The sequence below is a fragment of the Eptatretus burgeri genome, chromosome 2 (genome assembly GCF_056783735.1).
Source record: "Eptatretus burgeri isolate ZD-2024b chromosome 2, Ebu_testis_v1, whole genome shotgun sequence".
NCBI classification, from domain to species: domain Eukaryota; kingdom Metazoa; phylum Chordata; class Myxini; order Myxiniformes; family Myxinidae; genus Eptatretus; species Eptatretus burgeri.
In genome coordinates, this window is record NC_140962.1 from 84,504,330 (window position 1) to 84,528,287 (window position 23,958).

Here is a 23,958-nt window from a genome sequence, read left to right on the forward strand (position 1 = left end):
GAAAGTTTCTGGAAGTGCAAACAAGGTGATTTGTGTTCTACAAGGTTCAAATACATCATTCAATTGAAAAAAAATATAGACTGGAGACAAACAAAACAACAAAAAAAAAACATTTAATCAAAAGTTTACCACTGGTGATGCACAACACTCTTTCACATTACCTTATTAAAAAACGTTAAACGAGTTATTTGTGCCTGTCCTTATTGACTTCCCTACAAACACTAAGTTTCCTGTTTGGAATAATTTTCAATCTTGTTTGACATACAGACAGACAGACAAAAACAATTATTAAATTCCTCTGTGTGGCTGCGTGCTCGGGACGACGCCATACGATTTACCAAATTCAGAGACAAAGTCCTGCTAAACTGCAAGTTCGTGTTCCGATTCGTGTTCTACAGTGTTCAAAATATAAAACTCATTGAAATCAAGTACAGTAGTTCCTCGATCATCGATTGGCGCCCGTCAGATGGACAGACAAACAGACAGACAGAGTGAACCACTTGCTTAAATCCCCTTTGCGCTGCAGGTGCAAGGTAGCATTAACATAAACAAAACTGGATGAATTATGCCTTCATATGCCATTTACAGTTTGTTTCCATCATGTGTACATCAAAAGCTATAAATGTTCAAAGTTGCACAATTATTTTATGGACACCCTGTATATAAACCTTTCAGAACAATACTTTTTACATAAACCAAAAACAAACGGTACAGCAGCATGAAAAAAAAAAGTGCAACGAGAATGTTTTCTTTCGTTTTCGATAGAACCCCAATCGACCAGTTGGTGGGATTGTTGTGGACAAACATTTGAATAAAGAGAGACAAACATGCACAGAAAGTGATGGGAGGTGGAGGGGCTTACATACATTCCAAGAAGAAGGCACAGTAGGAGTGGCTTTATCCAGCACAGGCATTTCATCATCGGAGTTTCTTCCCTGTGCATCACAAGTGCGCGAACTGCCTCTTTGCTCCTCAGCTTGGCTCAGAGCTCCTCCTGCCTCACTGGACTTTGGCGTCACAGGGACAGACACAGGAAGGACAAGCGGAGCTTGGTCCCTGTGGTGGAATCTCTCCTTGTCCTTCAGGACGACGTTTGGTCAAAAATCCAGGGGGAGAGGATGGAAGGGAAGGAAGGGAGTGTAACGAAAGAATCAGAAGCTAGGGTCATGGAAGGATGAGTAGCAGCGACCATCACAAGCACTGCAACTCAGAGGCGTAATGAGAGAGATCACAGTCCAAATGCAGGCTCCGTGTCCACATTCTCATCGATCTGGCAGGTCGGCTTACATAGACAGAGTTCAGGGCTCAAAATACCACATTTGTCTGCACAATGCAAACAAAATTAATGCTGCGCACAATATAAATTTGTGTTTATAATGATGTATGCTATTCTACAGGAAAGGACAGAGCAGTCTCAGCCTCAAGTTGTGTTTTCCTTGTGATCCACAATTTCCTTAGGTCTATATTACAGCTCTGGCACATGGTGGCCATTTATTTCTAATTCTACCCAACTTATTTCCACTCATGTACCAAAGCACCGACTTTATGGGAATGTCATCAGGATAAAACCGCCTCATCATCATTTGAAGTCTGCTCGTTCTTGGATTGCAACTGGTGTGTTTTAGTCGAGTTATGTGGATGTACGTGAGCAGTTATGTGAAAATAACCTCGCTCACATACGACAAGGGGTGCACGATGTTGCTTTCCCCTCCTTCCCAGAATCTGAGTGGTGTGTAGATGTCATGTGCTGGCAAGCTCAGGTAACCTTCTTGAACAGCTGAGCCAGGTTTTTCCCAGCATCAAATTTACAAAAGCTGTTGAGAAACAGAAAAGTTTGGCATTTTGAGATGTCGAGGTTCACCGGCAAATTGACGGTTCTTTGGAAACATCCGTATACAGGAAACCAACCGACACCAACAAACTGTTAAGATGCAATTTATGTAATGATATGTGCCCTGAATGTAGTGCAGTTCATACAGCAAGTTCCAAAGGGATAAAACAGGTATTATAGAATCAGCGTGAGGTTTGCTCCTTGGCTTAAAAAAAAAAACGAATTGAATATAATTGGGTAGTGTGTGCCACCTTATTATGCAGACCTCGAAGAAAGAATTTGCAAAATAGGTGGTGTACAGATTGATGAAGAAAACAAAAACCACTGCGCACTACTTGCAGTTTCATCATCAACTAAAAAGATGAAATTCCAGTTGGTCACAAATCTGATGTGGAAAAGCAATCGGCAAAAATGGGGGAAAAATTGAAATCAAGATTGGATGAATATAAAATGGCAATATTGAACTGGGTAGGACAGGACATTCTGTTGTTTCACGTCAGCGCTTATAACCTGGCCATGAAATTGACATGGGGGAACCCACCTATTCGACATCGCATCAAATAAACATCAGCATTTGACACTTGAGGCATGGTAGGTGAGAGACAAAGAAGGTGGTCGAACTAATGAAACAACTGACATCCTTATACAAAACAAATCACGAATACAAGTTGTAAAAGCAGGAAGGTACAAAGCAGATGGGACGAATAAGGAAAGCACACCGACACGGTGCGCATGCACTGCCACAAAACTTTACCACACCACACTAGCGCAGAACTTCGCCATGCAGTGCATACACACTACCCAACAGTGCCACATATTCATTCACAACTCACACCCAATCACGCACAAATCACAAGACCATCCACAAAGTCAGAGAAAGCATAATGTTACACAACCACTTGTACATATCCCAATAACAATCTTGTCAGTTGTAATCTAATAATGAGCAGACCACCAATGATGATGGTGTGGCTTTATCCTGACACTGAAATTCTGAGCTTCGGCATATAGAGAGGAACGAGTTGAGAAATGGATGCAAAAAACACCGCTGCATCCCGGAGCTGGAATACAGAGTTGAGGAACGAAGTGAATGGCACTTGAGGCCAAGTGTGCTCCTTCCTGTTTGATATAAAATTAGTATAAGAGCACATAGCAGGATTTGTTGGTCACCTTTATCTTTTTCAAACTGTGTGCATGTCAATGTATATGTGTATATAATATATATATATATATATATATATATATATATATATATATATATATATATATATATATATATATATATATATATAATCTCAAGACCCAATCACATCTTTCACCCATAACTGGAGGGAATAACCGATAAGCTCTTACCTAATCAATTATCCCTACGTTGTTAGAATTTTTATAATTAACCCATGCTATTCTCGCCAAAGAAAACTGCATAAAGCACCCAAGAAAAGCTACACAAGGTAAGCCCTTTGCTGTATCAAACTCGACCTGGGTTCCTCGACAAGTGCAGACATTCACATGCAGCACATACATGAGAATTCCAACGCTAAATGCCTCCCTCAGCCGCCGGTGGGATGAAACTGGATAGCAGCTGATGGGGGTGTGTGGCATTGGGATTCTCATGTCTAGAAGGCCTGCCCTGAACGTGGATTTCCGCATCATAGTTTTGATTAATCGCAGTTGAATTATTGCGGTAAAATGTGACGATTGTGGCATGGGTCACTCGCTCCATCGCTGAGGAATACACAACCCCACATCTCCCTCTCACCTCACAACCCCATGCTGCCCTACCTCACAGATTCAGTTGCTCTTTTGATATTGTGCCGCATGGACTGTTATCGTGTGATTTAGTTTGTTATCGCGTGATTTAGTTTATCGTCATGTGATATCGTGTAATTTAGTTTGTTACCATATGATATCGCGTAATTTAGTTTGTTATCGTGTGATATCGTATAATTTAGTTTATCATGTGATATCGTGTAATTTAGTTTGTTTTCGTGTGATATCGCGTAATTTAGTTTGTTATTGTGTGATATCGCGTAATTTAGTTTGTAATCATGTGATATCACGTAATATAGTTTGTCATCGTCTGATATTGTGTAATTTAGTTTGTTATCGTGTGATATCGCATAATTTAGTTTCTCATGTGATATTGTGTACTATAGTTTGTCATCGTGTGATATTGTGTAATTTAGTTTGTTATCGTGTGATATCGCGTAATTTAGTTTATCATGTGATATCATGTAATTTAGTTTGTTATCGTGTGATATTGCATAATTTAGTTTGTTATAGTGTGACATCATGTAATTTAGTTTGTTATCGTGACATCACATAATTTAGTTTGTTAACGTGTGACATCGCGTAATTTAGTTTGTTATCGTGTGAGATCGCGTAATTTAGTTTGTTATCGTGTGAGATCGCGTAATTTAGTTTGTTATCGTGTGATCTCGCATAATTTAGTTTTTTATCGTGTGATCTCGCATAATTTAGTTTTTTATCGTGTGATATCGCATAATTTAGTTTATCAAGTAATATCGTGTAATTTCGTTTGTTGTCATGTGATATCATGTAATTTAGTTTGTTATCGTGTGATATCACGTAATTTGGTTTGTTATCTTGTGACATCGTGTAATTTAGTTTATCCTGTGATATAGCGCAATTTAGTTTGTTGTTGTGTGATATCGTGTAATTTTGTTTGTTATTGTGTGATCTCGAGTAATTTAGTTTGTTTTCATGTGATATCGCCTAATTTAGTTTGTTATCATATGATATCGCATAATTTAGTTTGTAATCTTGTGATCTCGAGTAATTTAGTTTGTTTTCATGTGATATCGCCTAATTTAGTTTGTTATGTGATATCGTGTAATTTAGTTTGGTCTTGTGTGATATCACGTAATTTGGTTTGTTTTCATGTGATATCATGTAATTTAGTTTGTTATCGTGTGATATCACATAATTTGGTTTTTTTTCATGTGATATCATGTAATTTAGTTTGTTATCGTGTGATATCACATAATTTGGTTTGTTTTCATGTGATATCATGTAATTTAGTTTGTTATCGTGTGATATCACATAATTTGGTTTGTTTTCATGTGATATCACGTAATTTAGTTTGTTATTGTGTGATATCGTGTAATTTAGTTTGTTTTCATGTGATATCGCCTAATTTAGTTTGTTATGTGATATCGTGTAATTTAGTTTGTTATCGTGTGATATCACGTAATTTGGTTTGTTTTCATGTGATATCACGTAATTTAGTTTGTTATCATGTGATATCACGTAATTTAATTGGTTTTCATGTGATATCGCCAAATTTAGTTTGTTATGTGATATCGTGCGATTTAGTTTGTTATCGTGTGATATCACGTAATATGGTTTGTTTTCATGTGATATCGCGTAATTTAGTTTGTTATGTGATATCGTGTAATTTAGTTTTCGCAAGTCTTTTAATTACATTGTGAGGCGTTCATGACAGTTAGAATGTATGAAGAAGAAGAACTTGTGGGGTGTTAATAAGAGGAACGTGGGGTTTTAGTGACACAAGGCAAAAGAAACATTATAAAATGTTATTAAAAGCTTTGAAAGTGAAAAGTAAATTAATTCAATTCTGAGGAATGTTTGTTCAATTGGAGGTCATGAGAAAGGAAGAAATAAAGAATGAACCGAGGAAGTACATAATAACAGGAAGAATGAGTTCATGATTTTTTTCGAGCGAAAATATTTGTTTGTTTGTTTTTTTAAGCGACGAGGGGGAAAGAAGATAAAATTGAGGAGCATGAAAGACAACACTTGGGATAAAGCAGAATGAGGCACATATGTTGAGAGGTTTTCGCTCGTCTTCATGGAGAGGTGCTTGAAATTCAAGTGCGAGGACACTGTCATGGCACTATATATGGAGGTCTATAAGGACATGCAGAACAAGGCAAAGCAAAGATCACCTTCTTCACAAAGTCTGATGACCCGAAGCCAGGGACGTCGACGTCATCTCAATAACCTCCAACACTATCATGCTCAACATCAAAAGTAAGTGCAATATAAAAGTGTTTTTCATTTTTACAAGTCTAGGCAAAAAAAAAAAGTCGATAAATTTAACCTTCGTTCCTCTATTTTTCCCATAAGGTCTGAACTTTGCGCATCGCAGTTTTGCCCAACATGGGGTTTTCCAAGAACGTAACCCCCACAAACGGGGAGGGATTGCTGTATCTGCTACTTGTGAATTTTTGCACCTGCAAAGGAACTCAGGTAGGGTTTGAAACAGCAAAGGGCTTACCATATGTAGCTTTTCTTGGTTGCTTTATACAAGTTTCTTTGGCTGGAAGAGCAGCGGGTTACATATACATGCATCCTAATTGCTTTTAATCTGAAATTGGCAGGAGCAATCAATCAACTAATTTAATCCGCTGTCCCCAACTATAACTAGGATGATGTGACTTTAAAACAGTTGCCTAACTGGTGTAAAGGAGTAGCACACAGGCAAGCTATTCATTATTTGCTGCAATTATAGGGCAAGGAATGGTCCAGATTACCGAGTGACGAAGATGACTTTTGTCATTTGGAAAAGACGATTCTCGCGACAATGCTGATTATTACAAAATAAACCATTATCATACTAAAATAAGCAATTTGGTGTCTGTCTGTCTGACAATAATACATGAGGTTGCTACTTCTCCAATCTGAACCAAACTTGACAGGACAACGAAGGCTCACACGATGGAGGTTGGAATGCCTTTTGTTCCCATCCTCAAGAGCGTTTTCCACCTTGGGTGAAATCCGTGTTCACGTGTATAAATAGCTTATCGTGGCATTTTGTGGGATGCCCCTACCGGAAGTTAAAAAAAATAAAAAATTATAAACCACAAACATACATGATTACCTTTTAAAACAGTCAATGCTGGTATTGGACACGAAACTGAAAGGGAGGAAACCCAACGTTTTTGAAGCATTATATGCAAATCGCATCCCCCACAGACTAACTTTCCCAAACCTAGATCTACTGTAACCTCTATACCCCAGATAGGATAATAACATGACCCTTCCTGCCACAGCAGGTGTACTGGTTTATCAAATGATCAGAGCAGGATAAGGCTGGCAGGATAGGCAAGAGGTATGCACACTCACATATGAGTTGTCTTGCCTGGGTTCCAATCTCAACCCACCTATAAATCGTCATCCTGGTGCTTCACAGGCAGGGTGATTCATCAATGTGTGTGCACCGTCCCTCGGACAGAAGTTAAACTGGGCGTACCACCATTAGTTGGTGAACATTAAACATCCCATGGTGTCCTTCACGAAGAGGAGGCGAGCTATCATCGGCACCCTGGCCAAATTACAAATTCCTGCCGTGACATCCTATGTCAGAGTGACACAAAGTGACAATCCATCCAGGATTGTAACCCCAGATAAGCAACTGCTTCGGCAGCACCGATGTTCTACTAAAGAGATATTTACAAAGAAAGAGATATTTTTATGATGGTCTACTGAAGAGATATTTATTTATAGATATTTACAAAAGAATGAATGAAAGAGCAGGAAAGAGAATATTGATATCAACCTTACATTGGTGAGAAAAAGTTTGTAAACCCTTTAGAATTTTCTGTATTTCTGCATAAATTTGATCTAAGTGTGATTAGATCTTCATCTAAATCCAAATAATAAATAAAAAGAACCTGATTAAACAAATAGCACACAAACAAAAATCTACTTTTTCATTTGTTTATTGAGCAAAATGATCCAACATTCAATTTATTTGTCAGAAAAAGTATGTGAACCTTTACATTCAGTAACTGGTGGCACCCCCTTGAGCAGCAATAACTTCAACCAAACATTTCCTGTAACTCTTGATCAATCCTGCACATCGACTTGGAGGAATTTTAGGCCATTCCTCCTCACAGAACTGCTCCAACTCACGGAGATATTTGTGGGCTTTCTTGCATGAATTGCTCGCTTCATGTTCTGCCACAACATTTAAATTGGATTAAGGTATGGACATTGACTTGGCCATTCCAAATCACAAAATCTCTTCTGCTTCAGCCATTCTGTTGTCGATTTACTTTTGTGTTTAGGATCATCATCTTGCTGCATGACCCATTTTCTATTAAGCTTCAGCTCACGGACGGATGCCCTGATATGACATTCTCCTGCAGAAATTGCTGGTACAATCCTGAATTAATGGTTCTCTCAATGATGGCAAGCCGTCCGGGTCCTGAGGCAGCAAAGCAGCCCCAAACCATGATACAACACCAAGCTTCACGGTTGAGATGAGGTTCTTATGTTTTGGAATGCAGCGTTTGGTTTTCGCCAAACATAACATTTCTCATTTAAGTCAAAAAGTTCCACTTTCTACTCATCTGTCCACAGAACATTCTTCCAATAGTCTTCTGGATCATCCAGCTGGTCCTTGACAAACTTGAGACGGGTGGCAATGTACATCTTGGAGAGCAGTGGTTTCCTCCTTGCTATCCTCCTGTGCACACCATTCTTGTTCAGTGTTTTCCTGATGGTAGACTCATGAACAATGACATTAGCCAATGCAAGAGAGGCCTGCAGATCCTTAGACGTTACCCTGGAGTTCTTTGTGACCTCCTGGATTATTGTACGCTTTGCTCTTGGAGTGATTTTCGTTGGACGACCGCTCCTGGAAAGAGTAACAATGGTGTTGAATTTTCTCTATTTGTAGACCATCTGCCTGACAGTGGATTGGTGGAGCCAAACATCTTTAAAAATGGTTTTGTAACCACTTACAGACCGATGAGCATTGACAACTCTTTTTCTGAGGTCTTCAGAAACCTCTTTTGATTGGCACACGACACGCTTCCACAAACCTGTGTGGTGAAAACGAGACTCTGATGGTGACAGACAAAGTTAATGTTTTTCATATTGGGCAGGGCCACCCAAACTCACTCATGATTGTTTTCCCATTGACTTAAACACCTGACTGTAATTATCCCCTTCATTGAGCTCATTAATCTGGAGGTTCACATACTTTTTCCAACAAATAAATTGAATATTGGATCATTTTGCTCAATAAATAAATGAAAAAGTAGATTTTTTGTGTGTGATATTTGTTTAATCAGGTTTACTTATCTATTATTAGGACTTAGATGAAAATCTGATCACATCTTAGGTCACATTTATGCAGAAATGCAGAAAATTCCAAAGGGTTCACAAACTTTTCCTTACCAATGTGTCCTCAATACGTAGCTCTTATACATCTCAGCAGGATCTCTCAAACTGTTCACAATGTTTCTTTGGCCCAGTCTGTGAACAGTACATAACCTGAAGTCAAAAGCAGGAAATTGCACAGTTGTCAAAAGGATTCAAACCATAAAGCATGGTAGAAGCTGTCCAATGAAAAAGCAGCAAGGAACAGGATGATGCCAAAGAGATGAAAAATATTTTAACTTCGTTATATTGGTGAGAGTGAAATAAATGATGGAAAGTAGCATGGATGAAGAATCATCGCACATTGTATACATGAACAAAAACACATATTTGTGAACGGCACTTGAGGCCTATCAACTTCAGAGATGAAATTCCAGTTGGTTGCAATCGGCAAAAAAAAATGATATCAAGGCTCGATGAATATAAAATGGTAATTTGCAAATGGGTAGGACAGGACAGTCTGCTGTTTCATGTCAGTGCTTACAACCTGGCCATGAAATTGACATGGGGGAACCCACCTATTAGACATCACACCAAATAAACGTTGGCATTTGACACTTGAGGCATGGAAGGTGAAAGGCCAATAAGGTGGTCGAACTAATGAAACAACTGACATCCTTATACAAAACAAATCACTGATACAAGTTGTAAAAGCAAGAAGGTATAAAGCAGGCAGGATGAATAAGGAAAGCACACTGACACGGTGCGGATACACTGCCACAAAACTTTACGACACCACACTAGCGTGGCACTTCGGCATGCAGTGCATCCACATTCATTCACAACTCACACCGAAACATCCACAAATCACAAGACCAGCTTTTCAGCACAATTCGGCAATATGCCACCCAGGCAATCCATGAAGGCATCGAAAGCAATGCTGTGCAACCATGGAGGTATGTGAGCAGCGTAACATTACACAACCACTTGTATTTTGCACCTGCAAAGGAGGGTCCCACCTTGAAGGCATGCGCATGAGGAACGTGCCTGCGACTACATGTCGTCATTTTTGAAATTCTTGGACTCGATGCTGGCTCTAAAAGAGAGCACCTAAAAGAGTAGTACCAAATGATCACACCTCATTGCAAGTGTGCCATCGCTGACCGGTTATGGCTCAGCAGATGGCTGTTTTAACGATGCACAGATGTTGGTACAGGATAGCACTGCCACCCCAGGACTCATCCCCTCTTTGGCGTTTTGCCTTGGGTCATGCCCGCCACACCTAGTCCAAGACTCTCAGCACCATGGTCACACCTCTGCCCGTCTCTCTCCCCAACTCAGTCGGATCAGCACTCTCAATGTTGTTCTGCCTTGCTGGATGTGTCCCTCAGCTGTATCTCTCAAGCCTCTCCTGCGTTTCCTCATCTCACTTATAATATACAAGATCATGAAAGGGATCTCCATTTCTCTCTGTCTCCAGAAGACAGGCATGAAGGTAATCTAAAATTTCCCATCCTTTTCCTCAGGGAAGGGGGAGGGGAGGAGGTGCTCGTTCCGGGAACTTTCAGAGTTGTAATACACCTGGCCTGTGCAGGTTTTGCCTGCCATAGCCACATTTTTATTTTTATTTCAGCAAATACAAGTAGAACACACTTCACTAACACAAATATTTCTAAATTATATAGACAAAATGATAATGTGCATTAATAATAAAATTGTGCATTTTAAAATATAACAGCATCACGACATTAACTATGGCACTGAACACCACAAACCATGAATACACCTATAAATTAAGTAAACAACACACACATGTACAAATAAAGACACAGACACACAGAAAAATGGTGTCACTGTAATTTATCTATCTATATATTAATACTGAAGGACGAATTTTGTGCTCCTCCTAGCAGTCGCGTCACGTTTTTCTCGGTACTGTGATCTGAGAAGTTTTGACACGGTGTACGTCAAAGTAGACACGTGCACAAATCAGGGAACTTCTTCACAAGGAGTCGTGTACTCCAAAAATGTCGTGTACAAGGACGTTTTGTCGGCCTCATTAGGTAAGGCCATGGAGTACATCGACTGGGATCCGGCTCTTACAAGAGCCGCCACTGGTTGTCATATTGGGCTCATGGAACGGAATCCGTCTGTGACGGGGTTTCGACTAGTCTATTACTAAAACTCTCATCTTGTGTGTATATATATATATATATATATATATATATATATATATATATATATATATATGTATGTATGTATGTTCCCGAAATACAGCCAAAACGGAACACAAAACGGTAAAATGTTCAGGCCACCTTACTCACCATTCACCTGCGGTGTGCAGTATCAAGTTTCGTTCAAATCTTGCAACGAAAAAAATTATTAAAAAAATCAATTCCCGATTCAGTCAAGTACTCTTCGGGAGAATTTGATCAATGCAAACAACCTCAACAGTATAGTTCGCTGGAGCTATCTTTTTTTTTCTTGAAATGATTATTTTTTCATCAACCGCTGTCACAACGGGTTCACGTGTCATCTAGTGATTACTAAATGCCAAGGTTCAAGAGGGGTTCATATTCTGATTGAAAAGGACAATCACATTGATCCGTACACTCCGAAAACAAACACGACGCCACTCAAAGTCAAAGTTAATATATGCAAAAACAATGTGCAAACTGGAAACAAAGCCAGTCTACAAATGACTACAGACAAGCTTACATTGGGAGGAATTGATATAATACTGGTTAACAGCCTCCATTAGCCCCAATAAAATACACATCTCGTCATCGAACAAGATCCAGCTATTACTGTAGGATGTTGTGCCATTCTGAGCAGGGCTACTTTCAGTTGATAGACTAAAGCCCCCCTGACTAAATTTTGAGACTCAATAGATCCTCGCAAAATCCAATTGCCCTACTTCGTTACTCCACAGCCGCAGACATTCAAAAATGGTACAAAGGGTGAGCATCCCGACGATACCCTATAATTCTCAAAAACCGCATTTCTCTTTTATCATTAAACCCCTTATTCCCACCCCCCCCTTACAATGGTTCTTGGCAACCATTTTACTCATCGCCATGCTCGTTGGTGCTCTAACAATTTTGGGCCCGGCCCTCTGTGCCTCCGTACAATATCGTTTCTGGGTAGTGTGGCTTTCTCCCTGCTTTAACCATAAATTTGGCCTCCATGCCACTGACTTTACCCCTACTTGAGCTATCATCCTCCTCTAAGTATTAGGGGGAGGCCTCTCCTGTCTTCCCCCTTATGGTTTGAAACAACAGCAGTATCTCCCCCCTTGAACCATCCTGATGGTGTGAGCCAACCGATGCCTAAGCAATTCCTGAGCTAGATCAAATACGTAGACAATTTATTAAGGCCATTGACATGGGTCTTTACAGACAAATATGCAAATTATGTGGGAGAGGGACAGTATGTGAAATTCCAGGATTGCTCAGTTCAGGTGAGGATAATTGTAGCATTAATTGTTGCACGTCAAATTTCCTGATTGGGTTTCTTTCCTCACTAGCCATGCTTTACTCACATGTGAATGAGTAATTTCTGAACTGGACATATATCGTGTATTTCACATATTAAAAGTTGTTGCTTTATAGTGTACGGATCTGTGCTGGTCTGTACTTGTCTGTAGTAATGGACTCGGTCTCCCAAACAGGCTGTCGGAGAATTATCATCCTGGTCTTGCTGTGTGGCTGTCGCGACCGCTATTCAGGGCTGTCCATGCTATGCTGATGGCTGTGCACTTGCTCCCTGGGGGTGAGGGTAGGAGGGGGGAGGATGTCTCGGCTATGTGGCTTGATGGTCCCTGCTGAATGAGTTCTGTAGGGCTGAGTGTATTGGCTGTGTATGAGTGTGCATGGGACATTGTTCTGCCTGAAATAAGCAGCCCTCTCATCCACCCCCCCCCCCCCCCGTGTTTAACACGTTTAGCATGTCTCATTTAACATGTTTAACATTTAACACGTCTCAGCACGTGTTTAACAGTACATGAAATCCGTTTGACAGCAGTTAATCCCATGTCACATCCATGGATGGATGTCCCATTTGTAGAGCATGATTCATAGAAAACATGGATGGGACATGGCAGAAAAAAAAACAAAAAACAGAGACACGAGTATAAAGGGTGACAAAGAATTCGACGAGACATTTATGATTCTAGTCGATGTTCATTGGTGTTTAAAAAGGTTTATGCTGACACTCATTAGGATATAACTACTGAATAATTAACCAGTCATTTTCGTTACACACACACACACACACACACACACACACACACACACACACACACACACACACACACACACACACACACACACACACACACACACACACACACACACACACACACACACACACACACACACACACACACACACACACACACAGCGATCCAAGCCAAAGGCCGTGCCATCACCGTCACAACACATAGCCATGTCTGTGGCTTCCGGAATGGAGAATCTCGTGGCACAATTGTTATTACAATGTTGTCAAATGTAATTTATAATGTCAGAAGCTGTCACAAGTGAATGAAAATGCAGTTACCGACCAGTTTCACCGTCATTAGGAGACATACAATGATTGGTCATCACCATTCACAGGTTGGAGTCATACAATGATTGTATACAACTGTAAGGTTTCATTGTCAAGATTGGATGGAAACTTCCTATGTTGCCGTATGATGCTCTAATGAGGGTGAAACCAGTCGGCAACTGCATTTTCATTCACCTGTGACAGCTTCTGACATTATAAACTGTAAGCCATGCCATGCAGTAACGGCTGTATGGGAAGTGGTTCCAGTGTTCTCACCACTCAGTTTGGAGTCATACAATAATTGATGTCATACAAATCGATTTCCTTTTATTATTTATCTCATTATCATATTCAGTTTCCAAAAAAACCTTAAAATCCGTTTCAGAAAAGGAAAGCTTCGTTTTGTGTTATTAGTAGAGAAAGAAGCATTTATCTGTGTACTTGCATTGAAAAAAAGATACAATTTTATAGTCAAAACTGAAGTCTTGAAGATAATTGAAAATGTTCCAGAATGCCACTTGATTTGCTCTGGCCTTTTATATTAATCAGTCAATCTATCCTTCTGATTCACGGATTTGTGTATCAAGACAAAAAAAAACACAAAATCTAAAAACTCAAACAGCTTCTTCTCTCGCCCAGCTCAGTTTCTCTGTCCTTCAAATCGTCCTCGGTGCCCCTGGACAGTGTTGCCGCCTGAGCGATGCGGAAAGGCTGGCAAACTTAAAATGAAAATAAAATTATACAGTGGGAGATCAGAAAATGGGGAAATTGGATCTCAAAGACATGTGGCATTCTGATGCATCTAGGTTACAATCTTCATGTATGTCCATCTACAAACATACGCAGATGTGACAGAATAACAAAAATACAACAATGGGGTTGCCATCCCTTCCTACTCACATTTCAATATGCTTTCTATGAGTAGTTGAAGACAGTTCCCTTTGGTTGTCACATAATTTGGGTAAATTATTATTATTTTTACACTTTCCACCACTGGGCTCCATAAGAGGTTTCATGTTTTGGTTTCAGAAGTTTATTTTGACATTTCTGATAATTACATTGGCAATCTCATTTGTATTTAGAAGATTTTTCACGGTAAAAATAAAAATAAAATAAAAAATGGTTGCACGCTGCGGACGTCAAGCATTTTGCTTCCTCTGGCAATCAATTTCAGGGAACATTTTCAACAAAGCGCGGTGACTTTCAAGTCAATTGTCATTTTGACTGAGCTCTCCAGGGATTGTTGGATAGAATTACATTCAGTGTTTAATGCCAGCACTGAGGGATCAAAAAAAATTACGGAATTTTTAATCATCCGAAGCATCTGCAGCTGAAATGAGCAGACTATTGGCTTCCTTGCACTCTGGCTGTGCTGCGTGCCTTGTGCAGACCACTGCCTTAGATGGTATCCCTTCTGCATCGAATTGCAAACAAAATATATGTATTTTTAAACATATTGTTGCGGTTTTGGAAAAGACCTACATACGCATTCAGAGATGCGTTGGATTTTCCCCAGACAGATATTTCTTAGTTTATGCAAGATATATTTCATACTTTTCGTGGAGAAGGACCTTGGAAGGAATATGCATTATTAGTTAGAAAGTTCGGTTTTTCTCTTCCCCCTCGATAGATTCATCTTTGGATCCCTTTATGGCTCCACCTGCCCGTCCGTCACCGGATCTTCGCTATGTTCACCTTTCGAGCCGTGACTCCTTGTGGCCCATCCTCATGATGCTGTTATTTGCCCTACAAGTGCATATTGTACAATATTTGTAACGTGACCAGAACTCGACTTTTTGTCAAATTTACTACATTCCATGTATTTTATGTCTGCTTTCCACGACAGCAGAAAATTGCTGTGTGGGTATTAGATTGTGTATGTATGCATCTGCATAGGATATGGGAGGAAATTAAATGAGTCATGGATGTAGATTCTGGATGCGGACAAACATTATCGAGACAAACTTTCAGCCAAATAAGCCTTCTTTTCTTGGTTTTCCTCAACGAGAGTGAATGGACCAAATATATTGTTGTGGAAATGGCCCTTAGCGTGTTACTAAATATAGGATTAGCCCAGATCCCGCTTAAATGCATGTTTAGCCAGGTTGTTCGGTAATTGGACGTTACATGTGTGTCGAGAGGTGTAGCAGGCTGTTCATTGTTCATACAGTGGTGGTGTGCTGAGGTGTTTTTCTTCCCCTCTCCGAACGAGTCCCCGCCCAGCGCTCTGAGAGTGGCAGTTGGCTTCGAGGAGAGCGAGCGCCGGAAAGGCAGGGGTGGATCTGCCAGAGCGTCGAGTCGGGCGATCGGCAGTAGGAGGAACTGCATGAGGGTGTTTGCGATCAGCTCTCGTGAAAAGGCCACCCCGAAAGGCAAGAGGAACTGGATGAGATCAGTCTGCCTTTTGCTGGAGAGAATCGACGAGTGGGAGTCGCGATCGGCTGTGTCTGTCTGTGATCTGCTTCGTGAAAGAGGCAGGAGGAACTGCATGAGGGGAGTCGGCTATCGACTTTTATGAGGAGGTCCCCGACAGGTTCATCCAGAGTCCAGTGACGGAGCCTCTGACTGTCCCTACTCACGGCACGACTCGACACGTCTTGTAATCCCGTCGATCCACCTGCGGAGCCCAACACCCCAATTTGGCCTGATCTGGTGAGCAGGCCAGGCCTGCATTCGTATGCTGGACCTTGTGAAAAGCCAGCTGGAGCACACTGTGGATCTTGCGCTCTTGTGCCATCGACCTTACGGGGGCTGAACGCGCTGAGGCTGCGTGCGTGGGCAGTGCAACAAAATGACGACGCCGTCATTTTGCCACGCGTCGTGTTTGATCTTGGGCGCTCGACTCCATTGACATCAGCTTGTCACGAGCCGCATTCGTGCCTTTGACACTTTTCCTCTCGTCCATGAAGCATCACCAAGTACTCCGTGTCTTGTCTGCATGTTGTCTAAGGTTTATCTCGCTAGGGTTCCCTTCAAAACCCGTAATCCAAAGCTCCCTAGTTAAGAGCGGGTGATAGATTGATTATAACATTATCATGAATGTTTTGCTTGTGTTGTGTTCCCCGATGTGTCCCCAATAAATCTGGCTGATTGATATGAAAGTTGCCGCTTTGAGGTTATTCGTGCCGTGCTGAGGAACAATTCGCTCGATTTGCATTTAAAAGATCATTCTGTGTCATTTCGGCCGGGGGTTGTGGTGACCCCCTCAGATTTTTCTGAAAAAAATTCTCAAAGCTACCTTAACATAGATGAGGAAGGTTTGTCAAGTTATAGCTCAAAATTCCAAGTCCTGTCCGAGATATGGCCCTACAAACACCCTAGGGGCGTTTCAAATCTGGCAGTCGCGAGTTGCAGATTTGTATCTGAAGCATTTTTGGAGGGCTCTAAATTCCAGAGTTTTACAAACAGAGTTCTAAAAATTCACACAAATGGTGCCTATTCGTGAGGCTTTCAGAATCTGACATCAAAAATGTTCTACTTAAAATACTTTTTAAGATAAGTACTCTCAAAAGTAGTGATTTGTAACATGCAGTCAAAAAAATGAGTTTTCAAATTGTTGCCAACATAACAGTCAGTTTATTCATCATGAAGAATTTTGTTGCCTGATTTACATAATGTAGTGACTGGAACATTTACACAAGAAAACGGAAACCTTTTGGAGCAAAATCTTGGGTGCTATAGGTGTCTGAACTTTGCTCTCAACTCAACGACACTGAAATTTACCGCGGTTTTACTCCAAGTGTTCACCATGTTGACAGTTACACAGCTCTTTTAATTTCTTGTCACTTAAGGACACATACATAGGCAAACTGTGGTAGAAAATTCAAGGGTTGTTCTCAATCCCTTCTATTTTTAAACGATTTTTATAAAGGCCCACTATTTAAAAAAAACATGTTCGATGAATGATGTAGAATAAAAGCAATAGGTGTGCTTTTGAAGTGGAAGCCATGCCAAACATTCATAAGTTGGCACCACAATGATCAAATTGTTGTGTTTTTTGGTCAGAACAAGTATGTGGTTACTTTCATTTGGCTCATATTGTTTTAAAAGGATATTTTAGTTTAAGGCTGCTGCCAATCTCAACTACAAATTGACAAATAATGTGATCATAATAATCACCATTATAAATATTCATTTGCCTATCTAATTGTTTATATACTTAGTGTACATTGTACGAAAGTCTACATCCATTTGTAAATGTACGTTGGTACAATATCTGATTCAACTTTTTTTTTTTTTCATAATTTCATATCAAATTGTTTGGACAAATGTACTTGGATCCATTGTACAAAGTGAACAGTGATTAGTTTTATAATTGCCAGGATATAATAAAATGTAACAATGAGCATTGGCAGTTACTATAGGGCTGTGTATTACGTTAAAGCCTAAATAAGATAGAGTTGTGCTTCATGCCGAACTTTGGAAATGATTTTGGTACACTTCTTTAAACTTTACTAAACTGATTTATATATTGTTTGATTCCACCTAAGTCATACTTCCTTACAATATCTTTATTTTTTCTATATGTTTGTTAGTAAAAAATATATTAAAAAAAAAGTAGGTTTTGGGACTGCAGAATCATTAGAAATTGATGCATTTTTTGTAAATTACTTCAAAACTTCAAACCCCACATTTATGATATTTTGCATGAATATAAACATTTATACAAGTATTTACTTGGTATAAATTTGATGTTTATGTGCAAATTTAATTCTATGATATGAGATTAATAATGTTATAAAAGAAACACAGATTTAAGACTGTAGACCAATTTGACCAAGCAGAGTTTGGTTCAAAGGTGTGAATGATCAGAATCCACCCCGTGGGTAGCTCCTGTTTATTTAAGAGCTGAATTTAGAAACCTGGTTAGAGTGAGGATTAACCAGTCTATTGAACCTGTGCCACATGTATATTGAGCTTAAGTCAGAGCTTTGTCATTATGCCTACTTGACATATATATATAGTGTGTGTAGTCAGCACAAGCACCATGGCCGTAGAAGCACTGGTGCCTTGTAGTGTTGGGGCTGCTTTAAATTCTGATCATTGTCACAGATTAACTCACTGTAGAAAAACTGGATATATTCGACTAAATAATCAGTCAGAAAATGACAAGAAGCTGTTAGAGTGGAGGTGTGGAAAAAACTTTACTAATGAAGATGATATTTGCTATCATCATGAGAAACTCTACATTTCTAGCTATGTGTGGCTGCAAAAGTATTGTTGTGATCCATTGAAAGTACACAAGAAGAAGTTGGACAGTAAGTACTACAATTTAATGATCAAAATAATGCTTAAAAGTACCATTGTAAAGTAAATGATTTCACCCTGTTAAAGACTATAAAGGTACATGTTTAATTTTCTACAAATGTGATACATGTAAGTAATAGAAAAGTGAATTCATGACATGAACTGTACAGAATAATAAAAAGCAACAAATTTACAATTTCTTTATTATATTGTAAAAATATGAATGCAGAAAAAAAAGATCGTAATGATTTTTTTCTTTGAAATAAGTACTGTAACAAAAAAAGGATAAATACAAAAGGTGAGAAAACTAAAAGGATGTTTATGCTGAAATGCCCATTTGAAATGATGAAGACTCAACCAGATTTTCCTTCCTTCTATTTCAGAGAATCTCCATACATTGGACCAGGATGAAGCTAAAGGCCCGGTCACACCTTGACGTTTTAGCCAACGTATGCCGATTTTTGAATTTTTTTTTTCTAAAACGCTGGCACACGTTGAATACGTTATGGGTAAGTTTTGATAACATTGAGAGCACGCTGAAAAACACTGCCATACGTCGTTGTACGCTGGCTTTAAACGTTGTACTTTTTGGTTGTCCTCAAATTTTTTCACGCTTGAAATTTCACGACGTATGACGGCGTATGACTCACACGTTCCGCTACGCTGGCCACAAGTTGTATGCACGGTCTGCGATCGTTGACAGACATCAACACATGCTACTTGTAAGTTAATCATAAGTTGAGACACGCCGAGGTAATGTTTAGCGTACCCGAAACTTATTTCTAACCTATGATTAACGTGTTGTTGGCACGTTACGCGATCGTTGACACACATCGACAGACGTTACTTTTAAGTTACTCATAGGCTGAAAGACGTCGGTATAATGGATCGTCCTTGCGTCAGCGTCCACGGCCACGGCCAGGACACTTATTTGCAGCATTCTTCAAACTTTTCTTCGGCATGACGAGGATGTTCACACTTTGATTTCTAGCTTGGCTATGATTCCAATTGTCCATCGGCAGCGTCTATTTAAAATAGTCGAGTTTGAGCGTTTTAACACGTTCAGAAGAAACGCTTCAAATTTCAAAACCCCAGCGTCAAAAAACAAAGGCGAGTGACAGCAATTTAAATCGTTCATTGTAAACAATGAAAATAGCTGACTGGTACCGTTTAAAAGTCGTTGAGTGTAAAAAAAATCGAATTGTTGAGCGCAAGCATCTACTTTCAATAGTGGAGTTTGAGCGATTTAGCACGTTCAATAGAAACGATTAAAATTTCCGAGCGCCAGCGTCAAAAAACAAAGGCGAGTGACAGCAATTTAAATCGTTCATTGTAAACAATGAAAATAGCTGAGTGGTACCGTTTAAAAGTCGTTCAGTGTAAAAAAAATCCAATTGTTGAGCGCAAGCGTCTACTTTCAATAGTGGAGATGCAGCCATTTAAATCGTTGAGTGGCAGCCTATGAATAGCAAACCCCACGTCACCGGCAAAGATAAACTGCCGCACGATATGGATAAGTTAGGCTATTATTGGGCATAGTTTGTGAACGCCGGCTACACGATAATTATTCGTTAGTATATCGTATCTATAAGTAATCAAAGCGCTCTATGCACATTATTAGTTCATTGTGCATTTGTCCAACCCGTTATGAATAGACCTAAATCGTAAAAAGAAGCCACAGCTCATTGTTGAAAAAGCCCCATAAAAAATTAGCCGCGAAGAACTTCGAACAATGGTGAAAAGATGTCTCCTACACGTGGACACGTGGACGCAAGGACGATCCATCATAACCCACACCCTCCCCCTCACACTCACCTACTACTGCCAACATGAACAAACTACTACTAATATTAATACTGATACTGCTGACATGAACATCGACTCAAAAAGGGCTCGAACACACTGTTGGGTTCCCCTTTTATGAGCAGCATTTTTATATACCAATTCCCAAAACCGCTGGGAACACGTCTTTATATGGCAGTTGTGAGCTAGAAACACGTTCATTTATTTTTTTTGTCGACCGGAAGACGTTATTGGAATATGTGTACATACGTCGATGTGTGTTGGGACTACGTAAAGAATTGGTTCAAAGCACGTCAAACATAAGTTAGAAATAAGTTTCGCGTAAAAAAGACATTACCGCGACGTGTTTCGACTTATGAGTAGCTTATAAGTAGCCTTTGTGGACGTGTGTAAGCGTCCACATATCGTGTGTAAAACTTATCCCCATCGCATGCGGAACGTGTGTCATACGCCGAGTACGTCCAAAAATTTTGAACATGTTTAAAATTTCTTGACGTACTCTACTTACTACGACGTAGGATAGCGTACTTTAGCGTTCTACTCACGTATACCAAACTTACTCATACCGTATTTGACGTGCCCCAACGTTTTAGACACATTTTTCTTAGGTCGGCATACGCTGGCAAGATCGCCAAGGTGTGACCGCGATGTTGACACTTCCATTTCTATGGCAGTTATGATTCGAATCGTTGTGCGTCAGCCTTTTAATAGGCTACGTCACGACATCGTCGGCGATGCGTGCAACGCGCTATGCCGAAGTTAGACTATCGTTGGGCATCGGTTGTGTAGGCCGACAACAGGTTCAGCATTCGTTGGTATAAGTTATCTATAACACAACGAAACGTTCTGTATCCGTTACCAATGCGTTATACATAAGACCAAGTCGCTATGAATACGTCCGAATCTTTAAAAAAAAAAACATCAAAAGTTCAACGTAAGCCAGCGTTTTACATACATTTTAATACGTTGCCATCGCTGGCTAAAACGTCAAGGTGTGACCGGACCTTAAGGCTTGGGGGCTTAAACCTGGTCAAAAGCTGTACTTCAATTGTGAGCAGAGGCTGAAGAAGTCACCTGTCAGGGAGCAGTTTTCATCTTCAAGCGATGAGAACGTGATGGAACAAGCAGATGAATCTTTTCACTCTCTTGAAGCTGGTGTATCTGCATTGGAGTGCACTCCAATGAAGGAAATTCGCAGCGTCTCATATGCAAAGCGTAAGGTGAAGGACATACACACATCTGTGAAGAGAAAAGCTGCCCGCATCCTTCAAGTGGACTCTGATGAGCTTACTTCGTCGTCAGAGAATGATGATGAGAAGTGCCGAGAATTTGATGAGTTTATTTATCTTCTAAAGGAGAAATGCTCAAACTCCACCAGAAGGGAAAAGATAAAGTTACTGACTATGGTGCCTGCAAGTTGGTCAGATAGAAAAGTTTCTAATATTTTTGATGTTTCTCGGTATGTAGCCAAGCGGTCAAGACAGTTAAGGGAGGAGAAGGGCATTCTTTCTGAGCCTGATGCGAAGAAAAGGAAAGCTTTATCAAGTGTTGTATGTGAACATGTGACTGATTTTTATCAGTCTGATGAGTACTCAAGACAGTGTTCTGGCAAAAAGGATGTTGTGTCAGTTATTGTTGAGGGCAAGAGAGTTCTGAAACGGAAGCGTTTGTTACTTGTTAACTTGAAAGAGTTGCATCTAGAGTATGTTAAAAAGTACAATGATAAAGTAGGCTTTTCAAAATTTGCAGTGCTAAGACCAAAATGGTGTGTATCTGTGAATAGTGCAGGAATGCACTCAGTATGTGTATGCCAGTACCATCAAAATGTTAAACTCTTGTTAGCAGCAATACCACAACATAACGACTATAAAGACCTTCTTCTTAAGATAGTGTGCAATACAGAGAACCGTCAGTGTATGCTTCATTTGTGTGAAAACTGTCCAGGAAATACTGCACTGTATGATTCCTTGCTAGGTCTGTTCTCCGACAATGACATAGATCCTGAAGATATTATCACTTACAAACAGTGGGGGCATACAGATCGTACAGATCTGAAGACTTTTCAAGAAACTTTAAATGACTTTCTGGATGTTGTATGTGACGGATTTGATGAATTAAGGAAACATCATTACATCGCTAAATCCCAGTCTGCCTACTTACAGAACTTAAAAGAACAGTTACCCCCAAATGAAGCCATTATCTTATTAGATTTCGCCGAAAACTACATTTTCTTGGTGCAGGACGAAGTACAGGGACACCATTGGGATAATCGCCAGGCAACTCTCCACCCCTTTGCCATATACAACAAGGGGGCAGAGACTCTGAACTGCTTATCTGTATGTGTGTTATCGGATAGTTTAAAGCATGACACCACTGCTGTTCATGCATTCTTATCTAAAGTGTTTCCCTATTTAAAATCTGTTATTCCTAGTTTGGAAAAGGTTTCATATTTTTCAGATGGTGTTGCAAGTCAGTACAAAAATTACAAAAATTTTGTGAACTTATGTTCCCATACAGCAGACCGTGGTGTGCCTGCAGAGTGGCATTTCTTTGCCACATCACACGGGAAAAGCCCATGTGATGGGATAGGGGGAACGGTGAAACGACTTTGTGCGAGAGCAAGTCTGCAGGCTCCTCTTCAGAACCACATTTTGACAGCAGACGACATGTTCAAATGGGCAGATGGTCATATCGAAGGCATTAAGTTTCTTTTTGTTAGTACAGAAGACATTCAAAATAATTCTGAAACATTTGACCTTGAATCTCAGTATGCTGCTGCTGAAACTTTGTCTGGAACACGTTCTCACCACAGCTTCATCCCTACAGCTGATGGTAATTATGAAATGCGTAGGGTTTCATCAGATTAAATTTTCAGCACTGTTTCCGTAGGTACCGGTACTGCACAAAGTACACTTTGAAATGATTGTTCTAAATTCAAGCAAGGGGCTTATGTAGCTTGTTTGTATGACTCAGGGTGGTACATTGGCTGTATTGTGGAGCGTTCAGATGAAAACCAGGATGTATTAGTTAAATTTATGAAATGATCTCGTCAAACATTATCTTGGCCAGAAAATAGTAAAGATGAATGCTGCGTTCCATTTGATCACGTCCTGTGTGTAGTCAGTGTTCCACATGTAACTGGTCATAGTGCAAGACGCTACTCGCTACCTGAGAATGATTTTGAGCTGACAAAGAAGAAATTTGAAACTGCTTGATGTAATGCTTATACTTGAAACATGACTTTGTTATCTAATTTGTCCCTGAAGATGGTTATAAATAACTCTGTGAAATGTTTGATTTTCACAGCTACATATACATTCTGATATACAATTATGAAAAACTCAATGTTGTATACAAATGTATATACTTGTAAATATGCACTAATTCCAATGTCACTTTCCATATGAAAATAAAGTATATGTCACTTTTTAAGATATTGT

The 23,958-nt window shown here is 39.8% G+C and overlaps 1 protein-coding gene across 8 annotated transcripts in view; it reads right to left on the bottom strand.

Moving 5' to 3' along the window:
• The window catches only part of LOC147032470 (uncharacterized), a 116,967-nt gene that overhangs the window by 43,860 nt on the left and 49,149 nt on the right, over positions 1-23,958 (bottom strand). For 7 of the 8 annotated variants that reach the window (XM_085870118.1, XM_085870112.1, XM_085870114.1 and 4 more), the window contains exon 5: positions 867-1,079. The exons of the other annotated variant lie outside the window; for it this stretch is intronic. In XM_085870118.1, the coding sequence (XP_085726244.1) occupies positions 867-1,079 (213 nt within the window). The remainder of the gene's footprint in view (positions 1-866; positions 1,080-23,958) is intronic. 8 annotated transcript variants of the gene reach the window in all.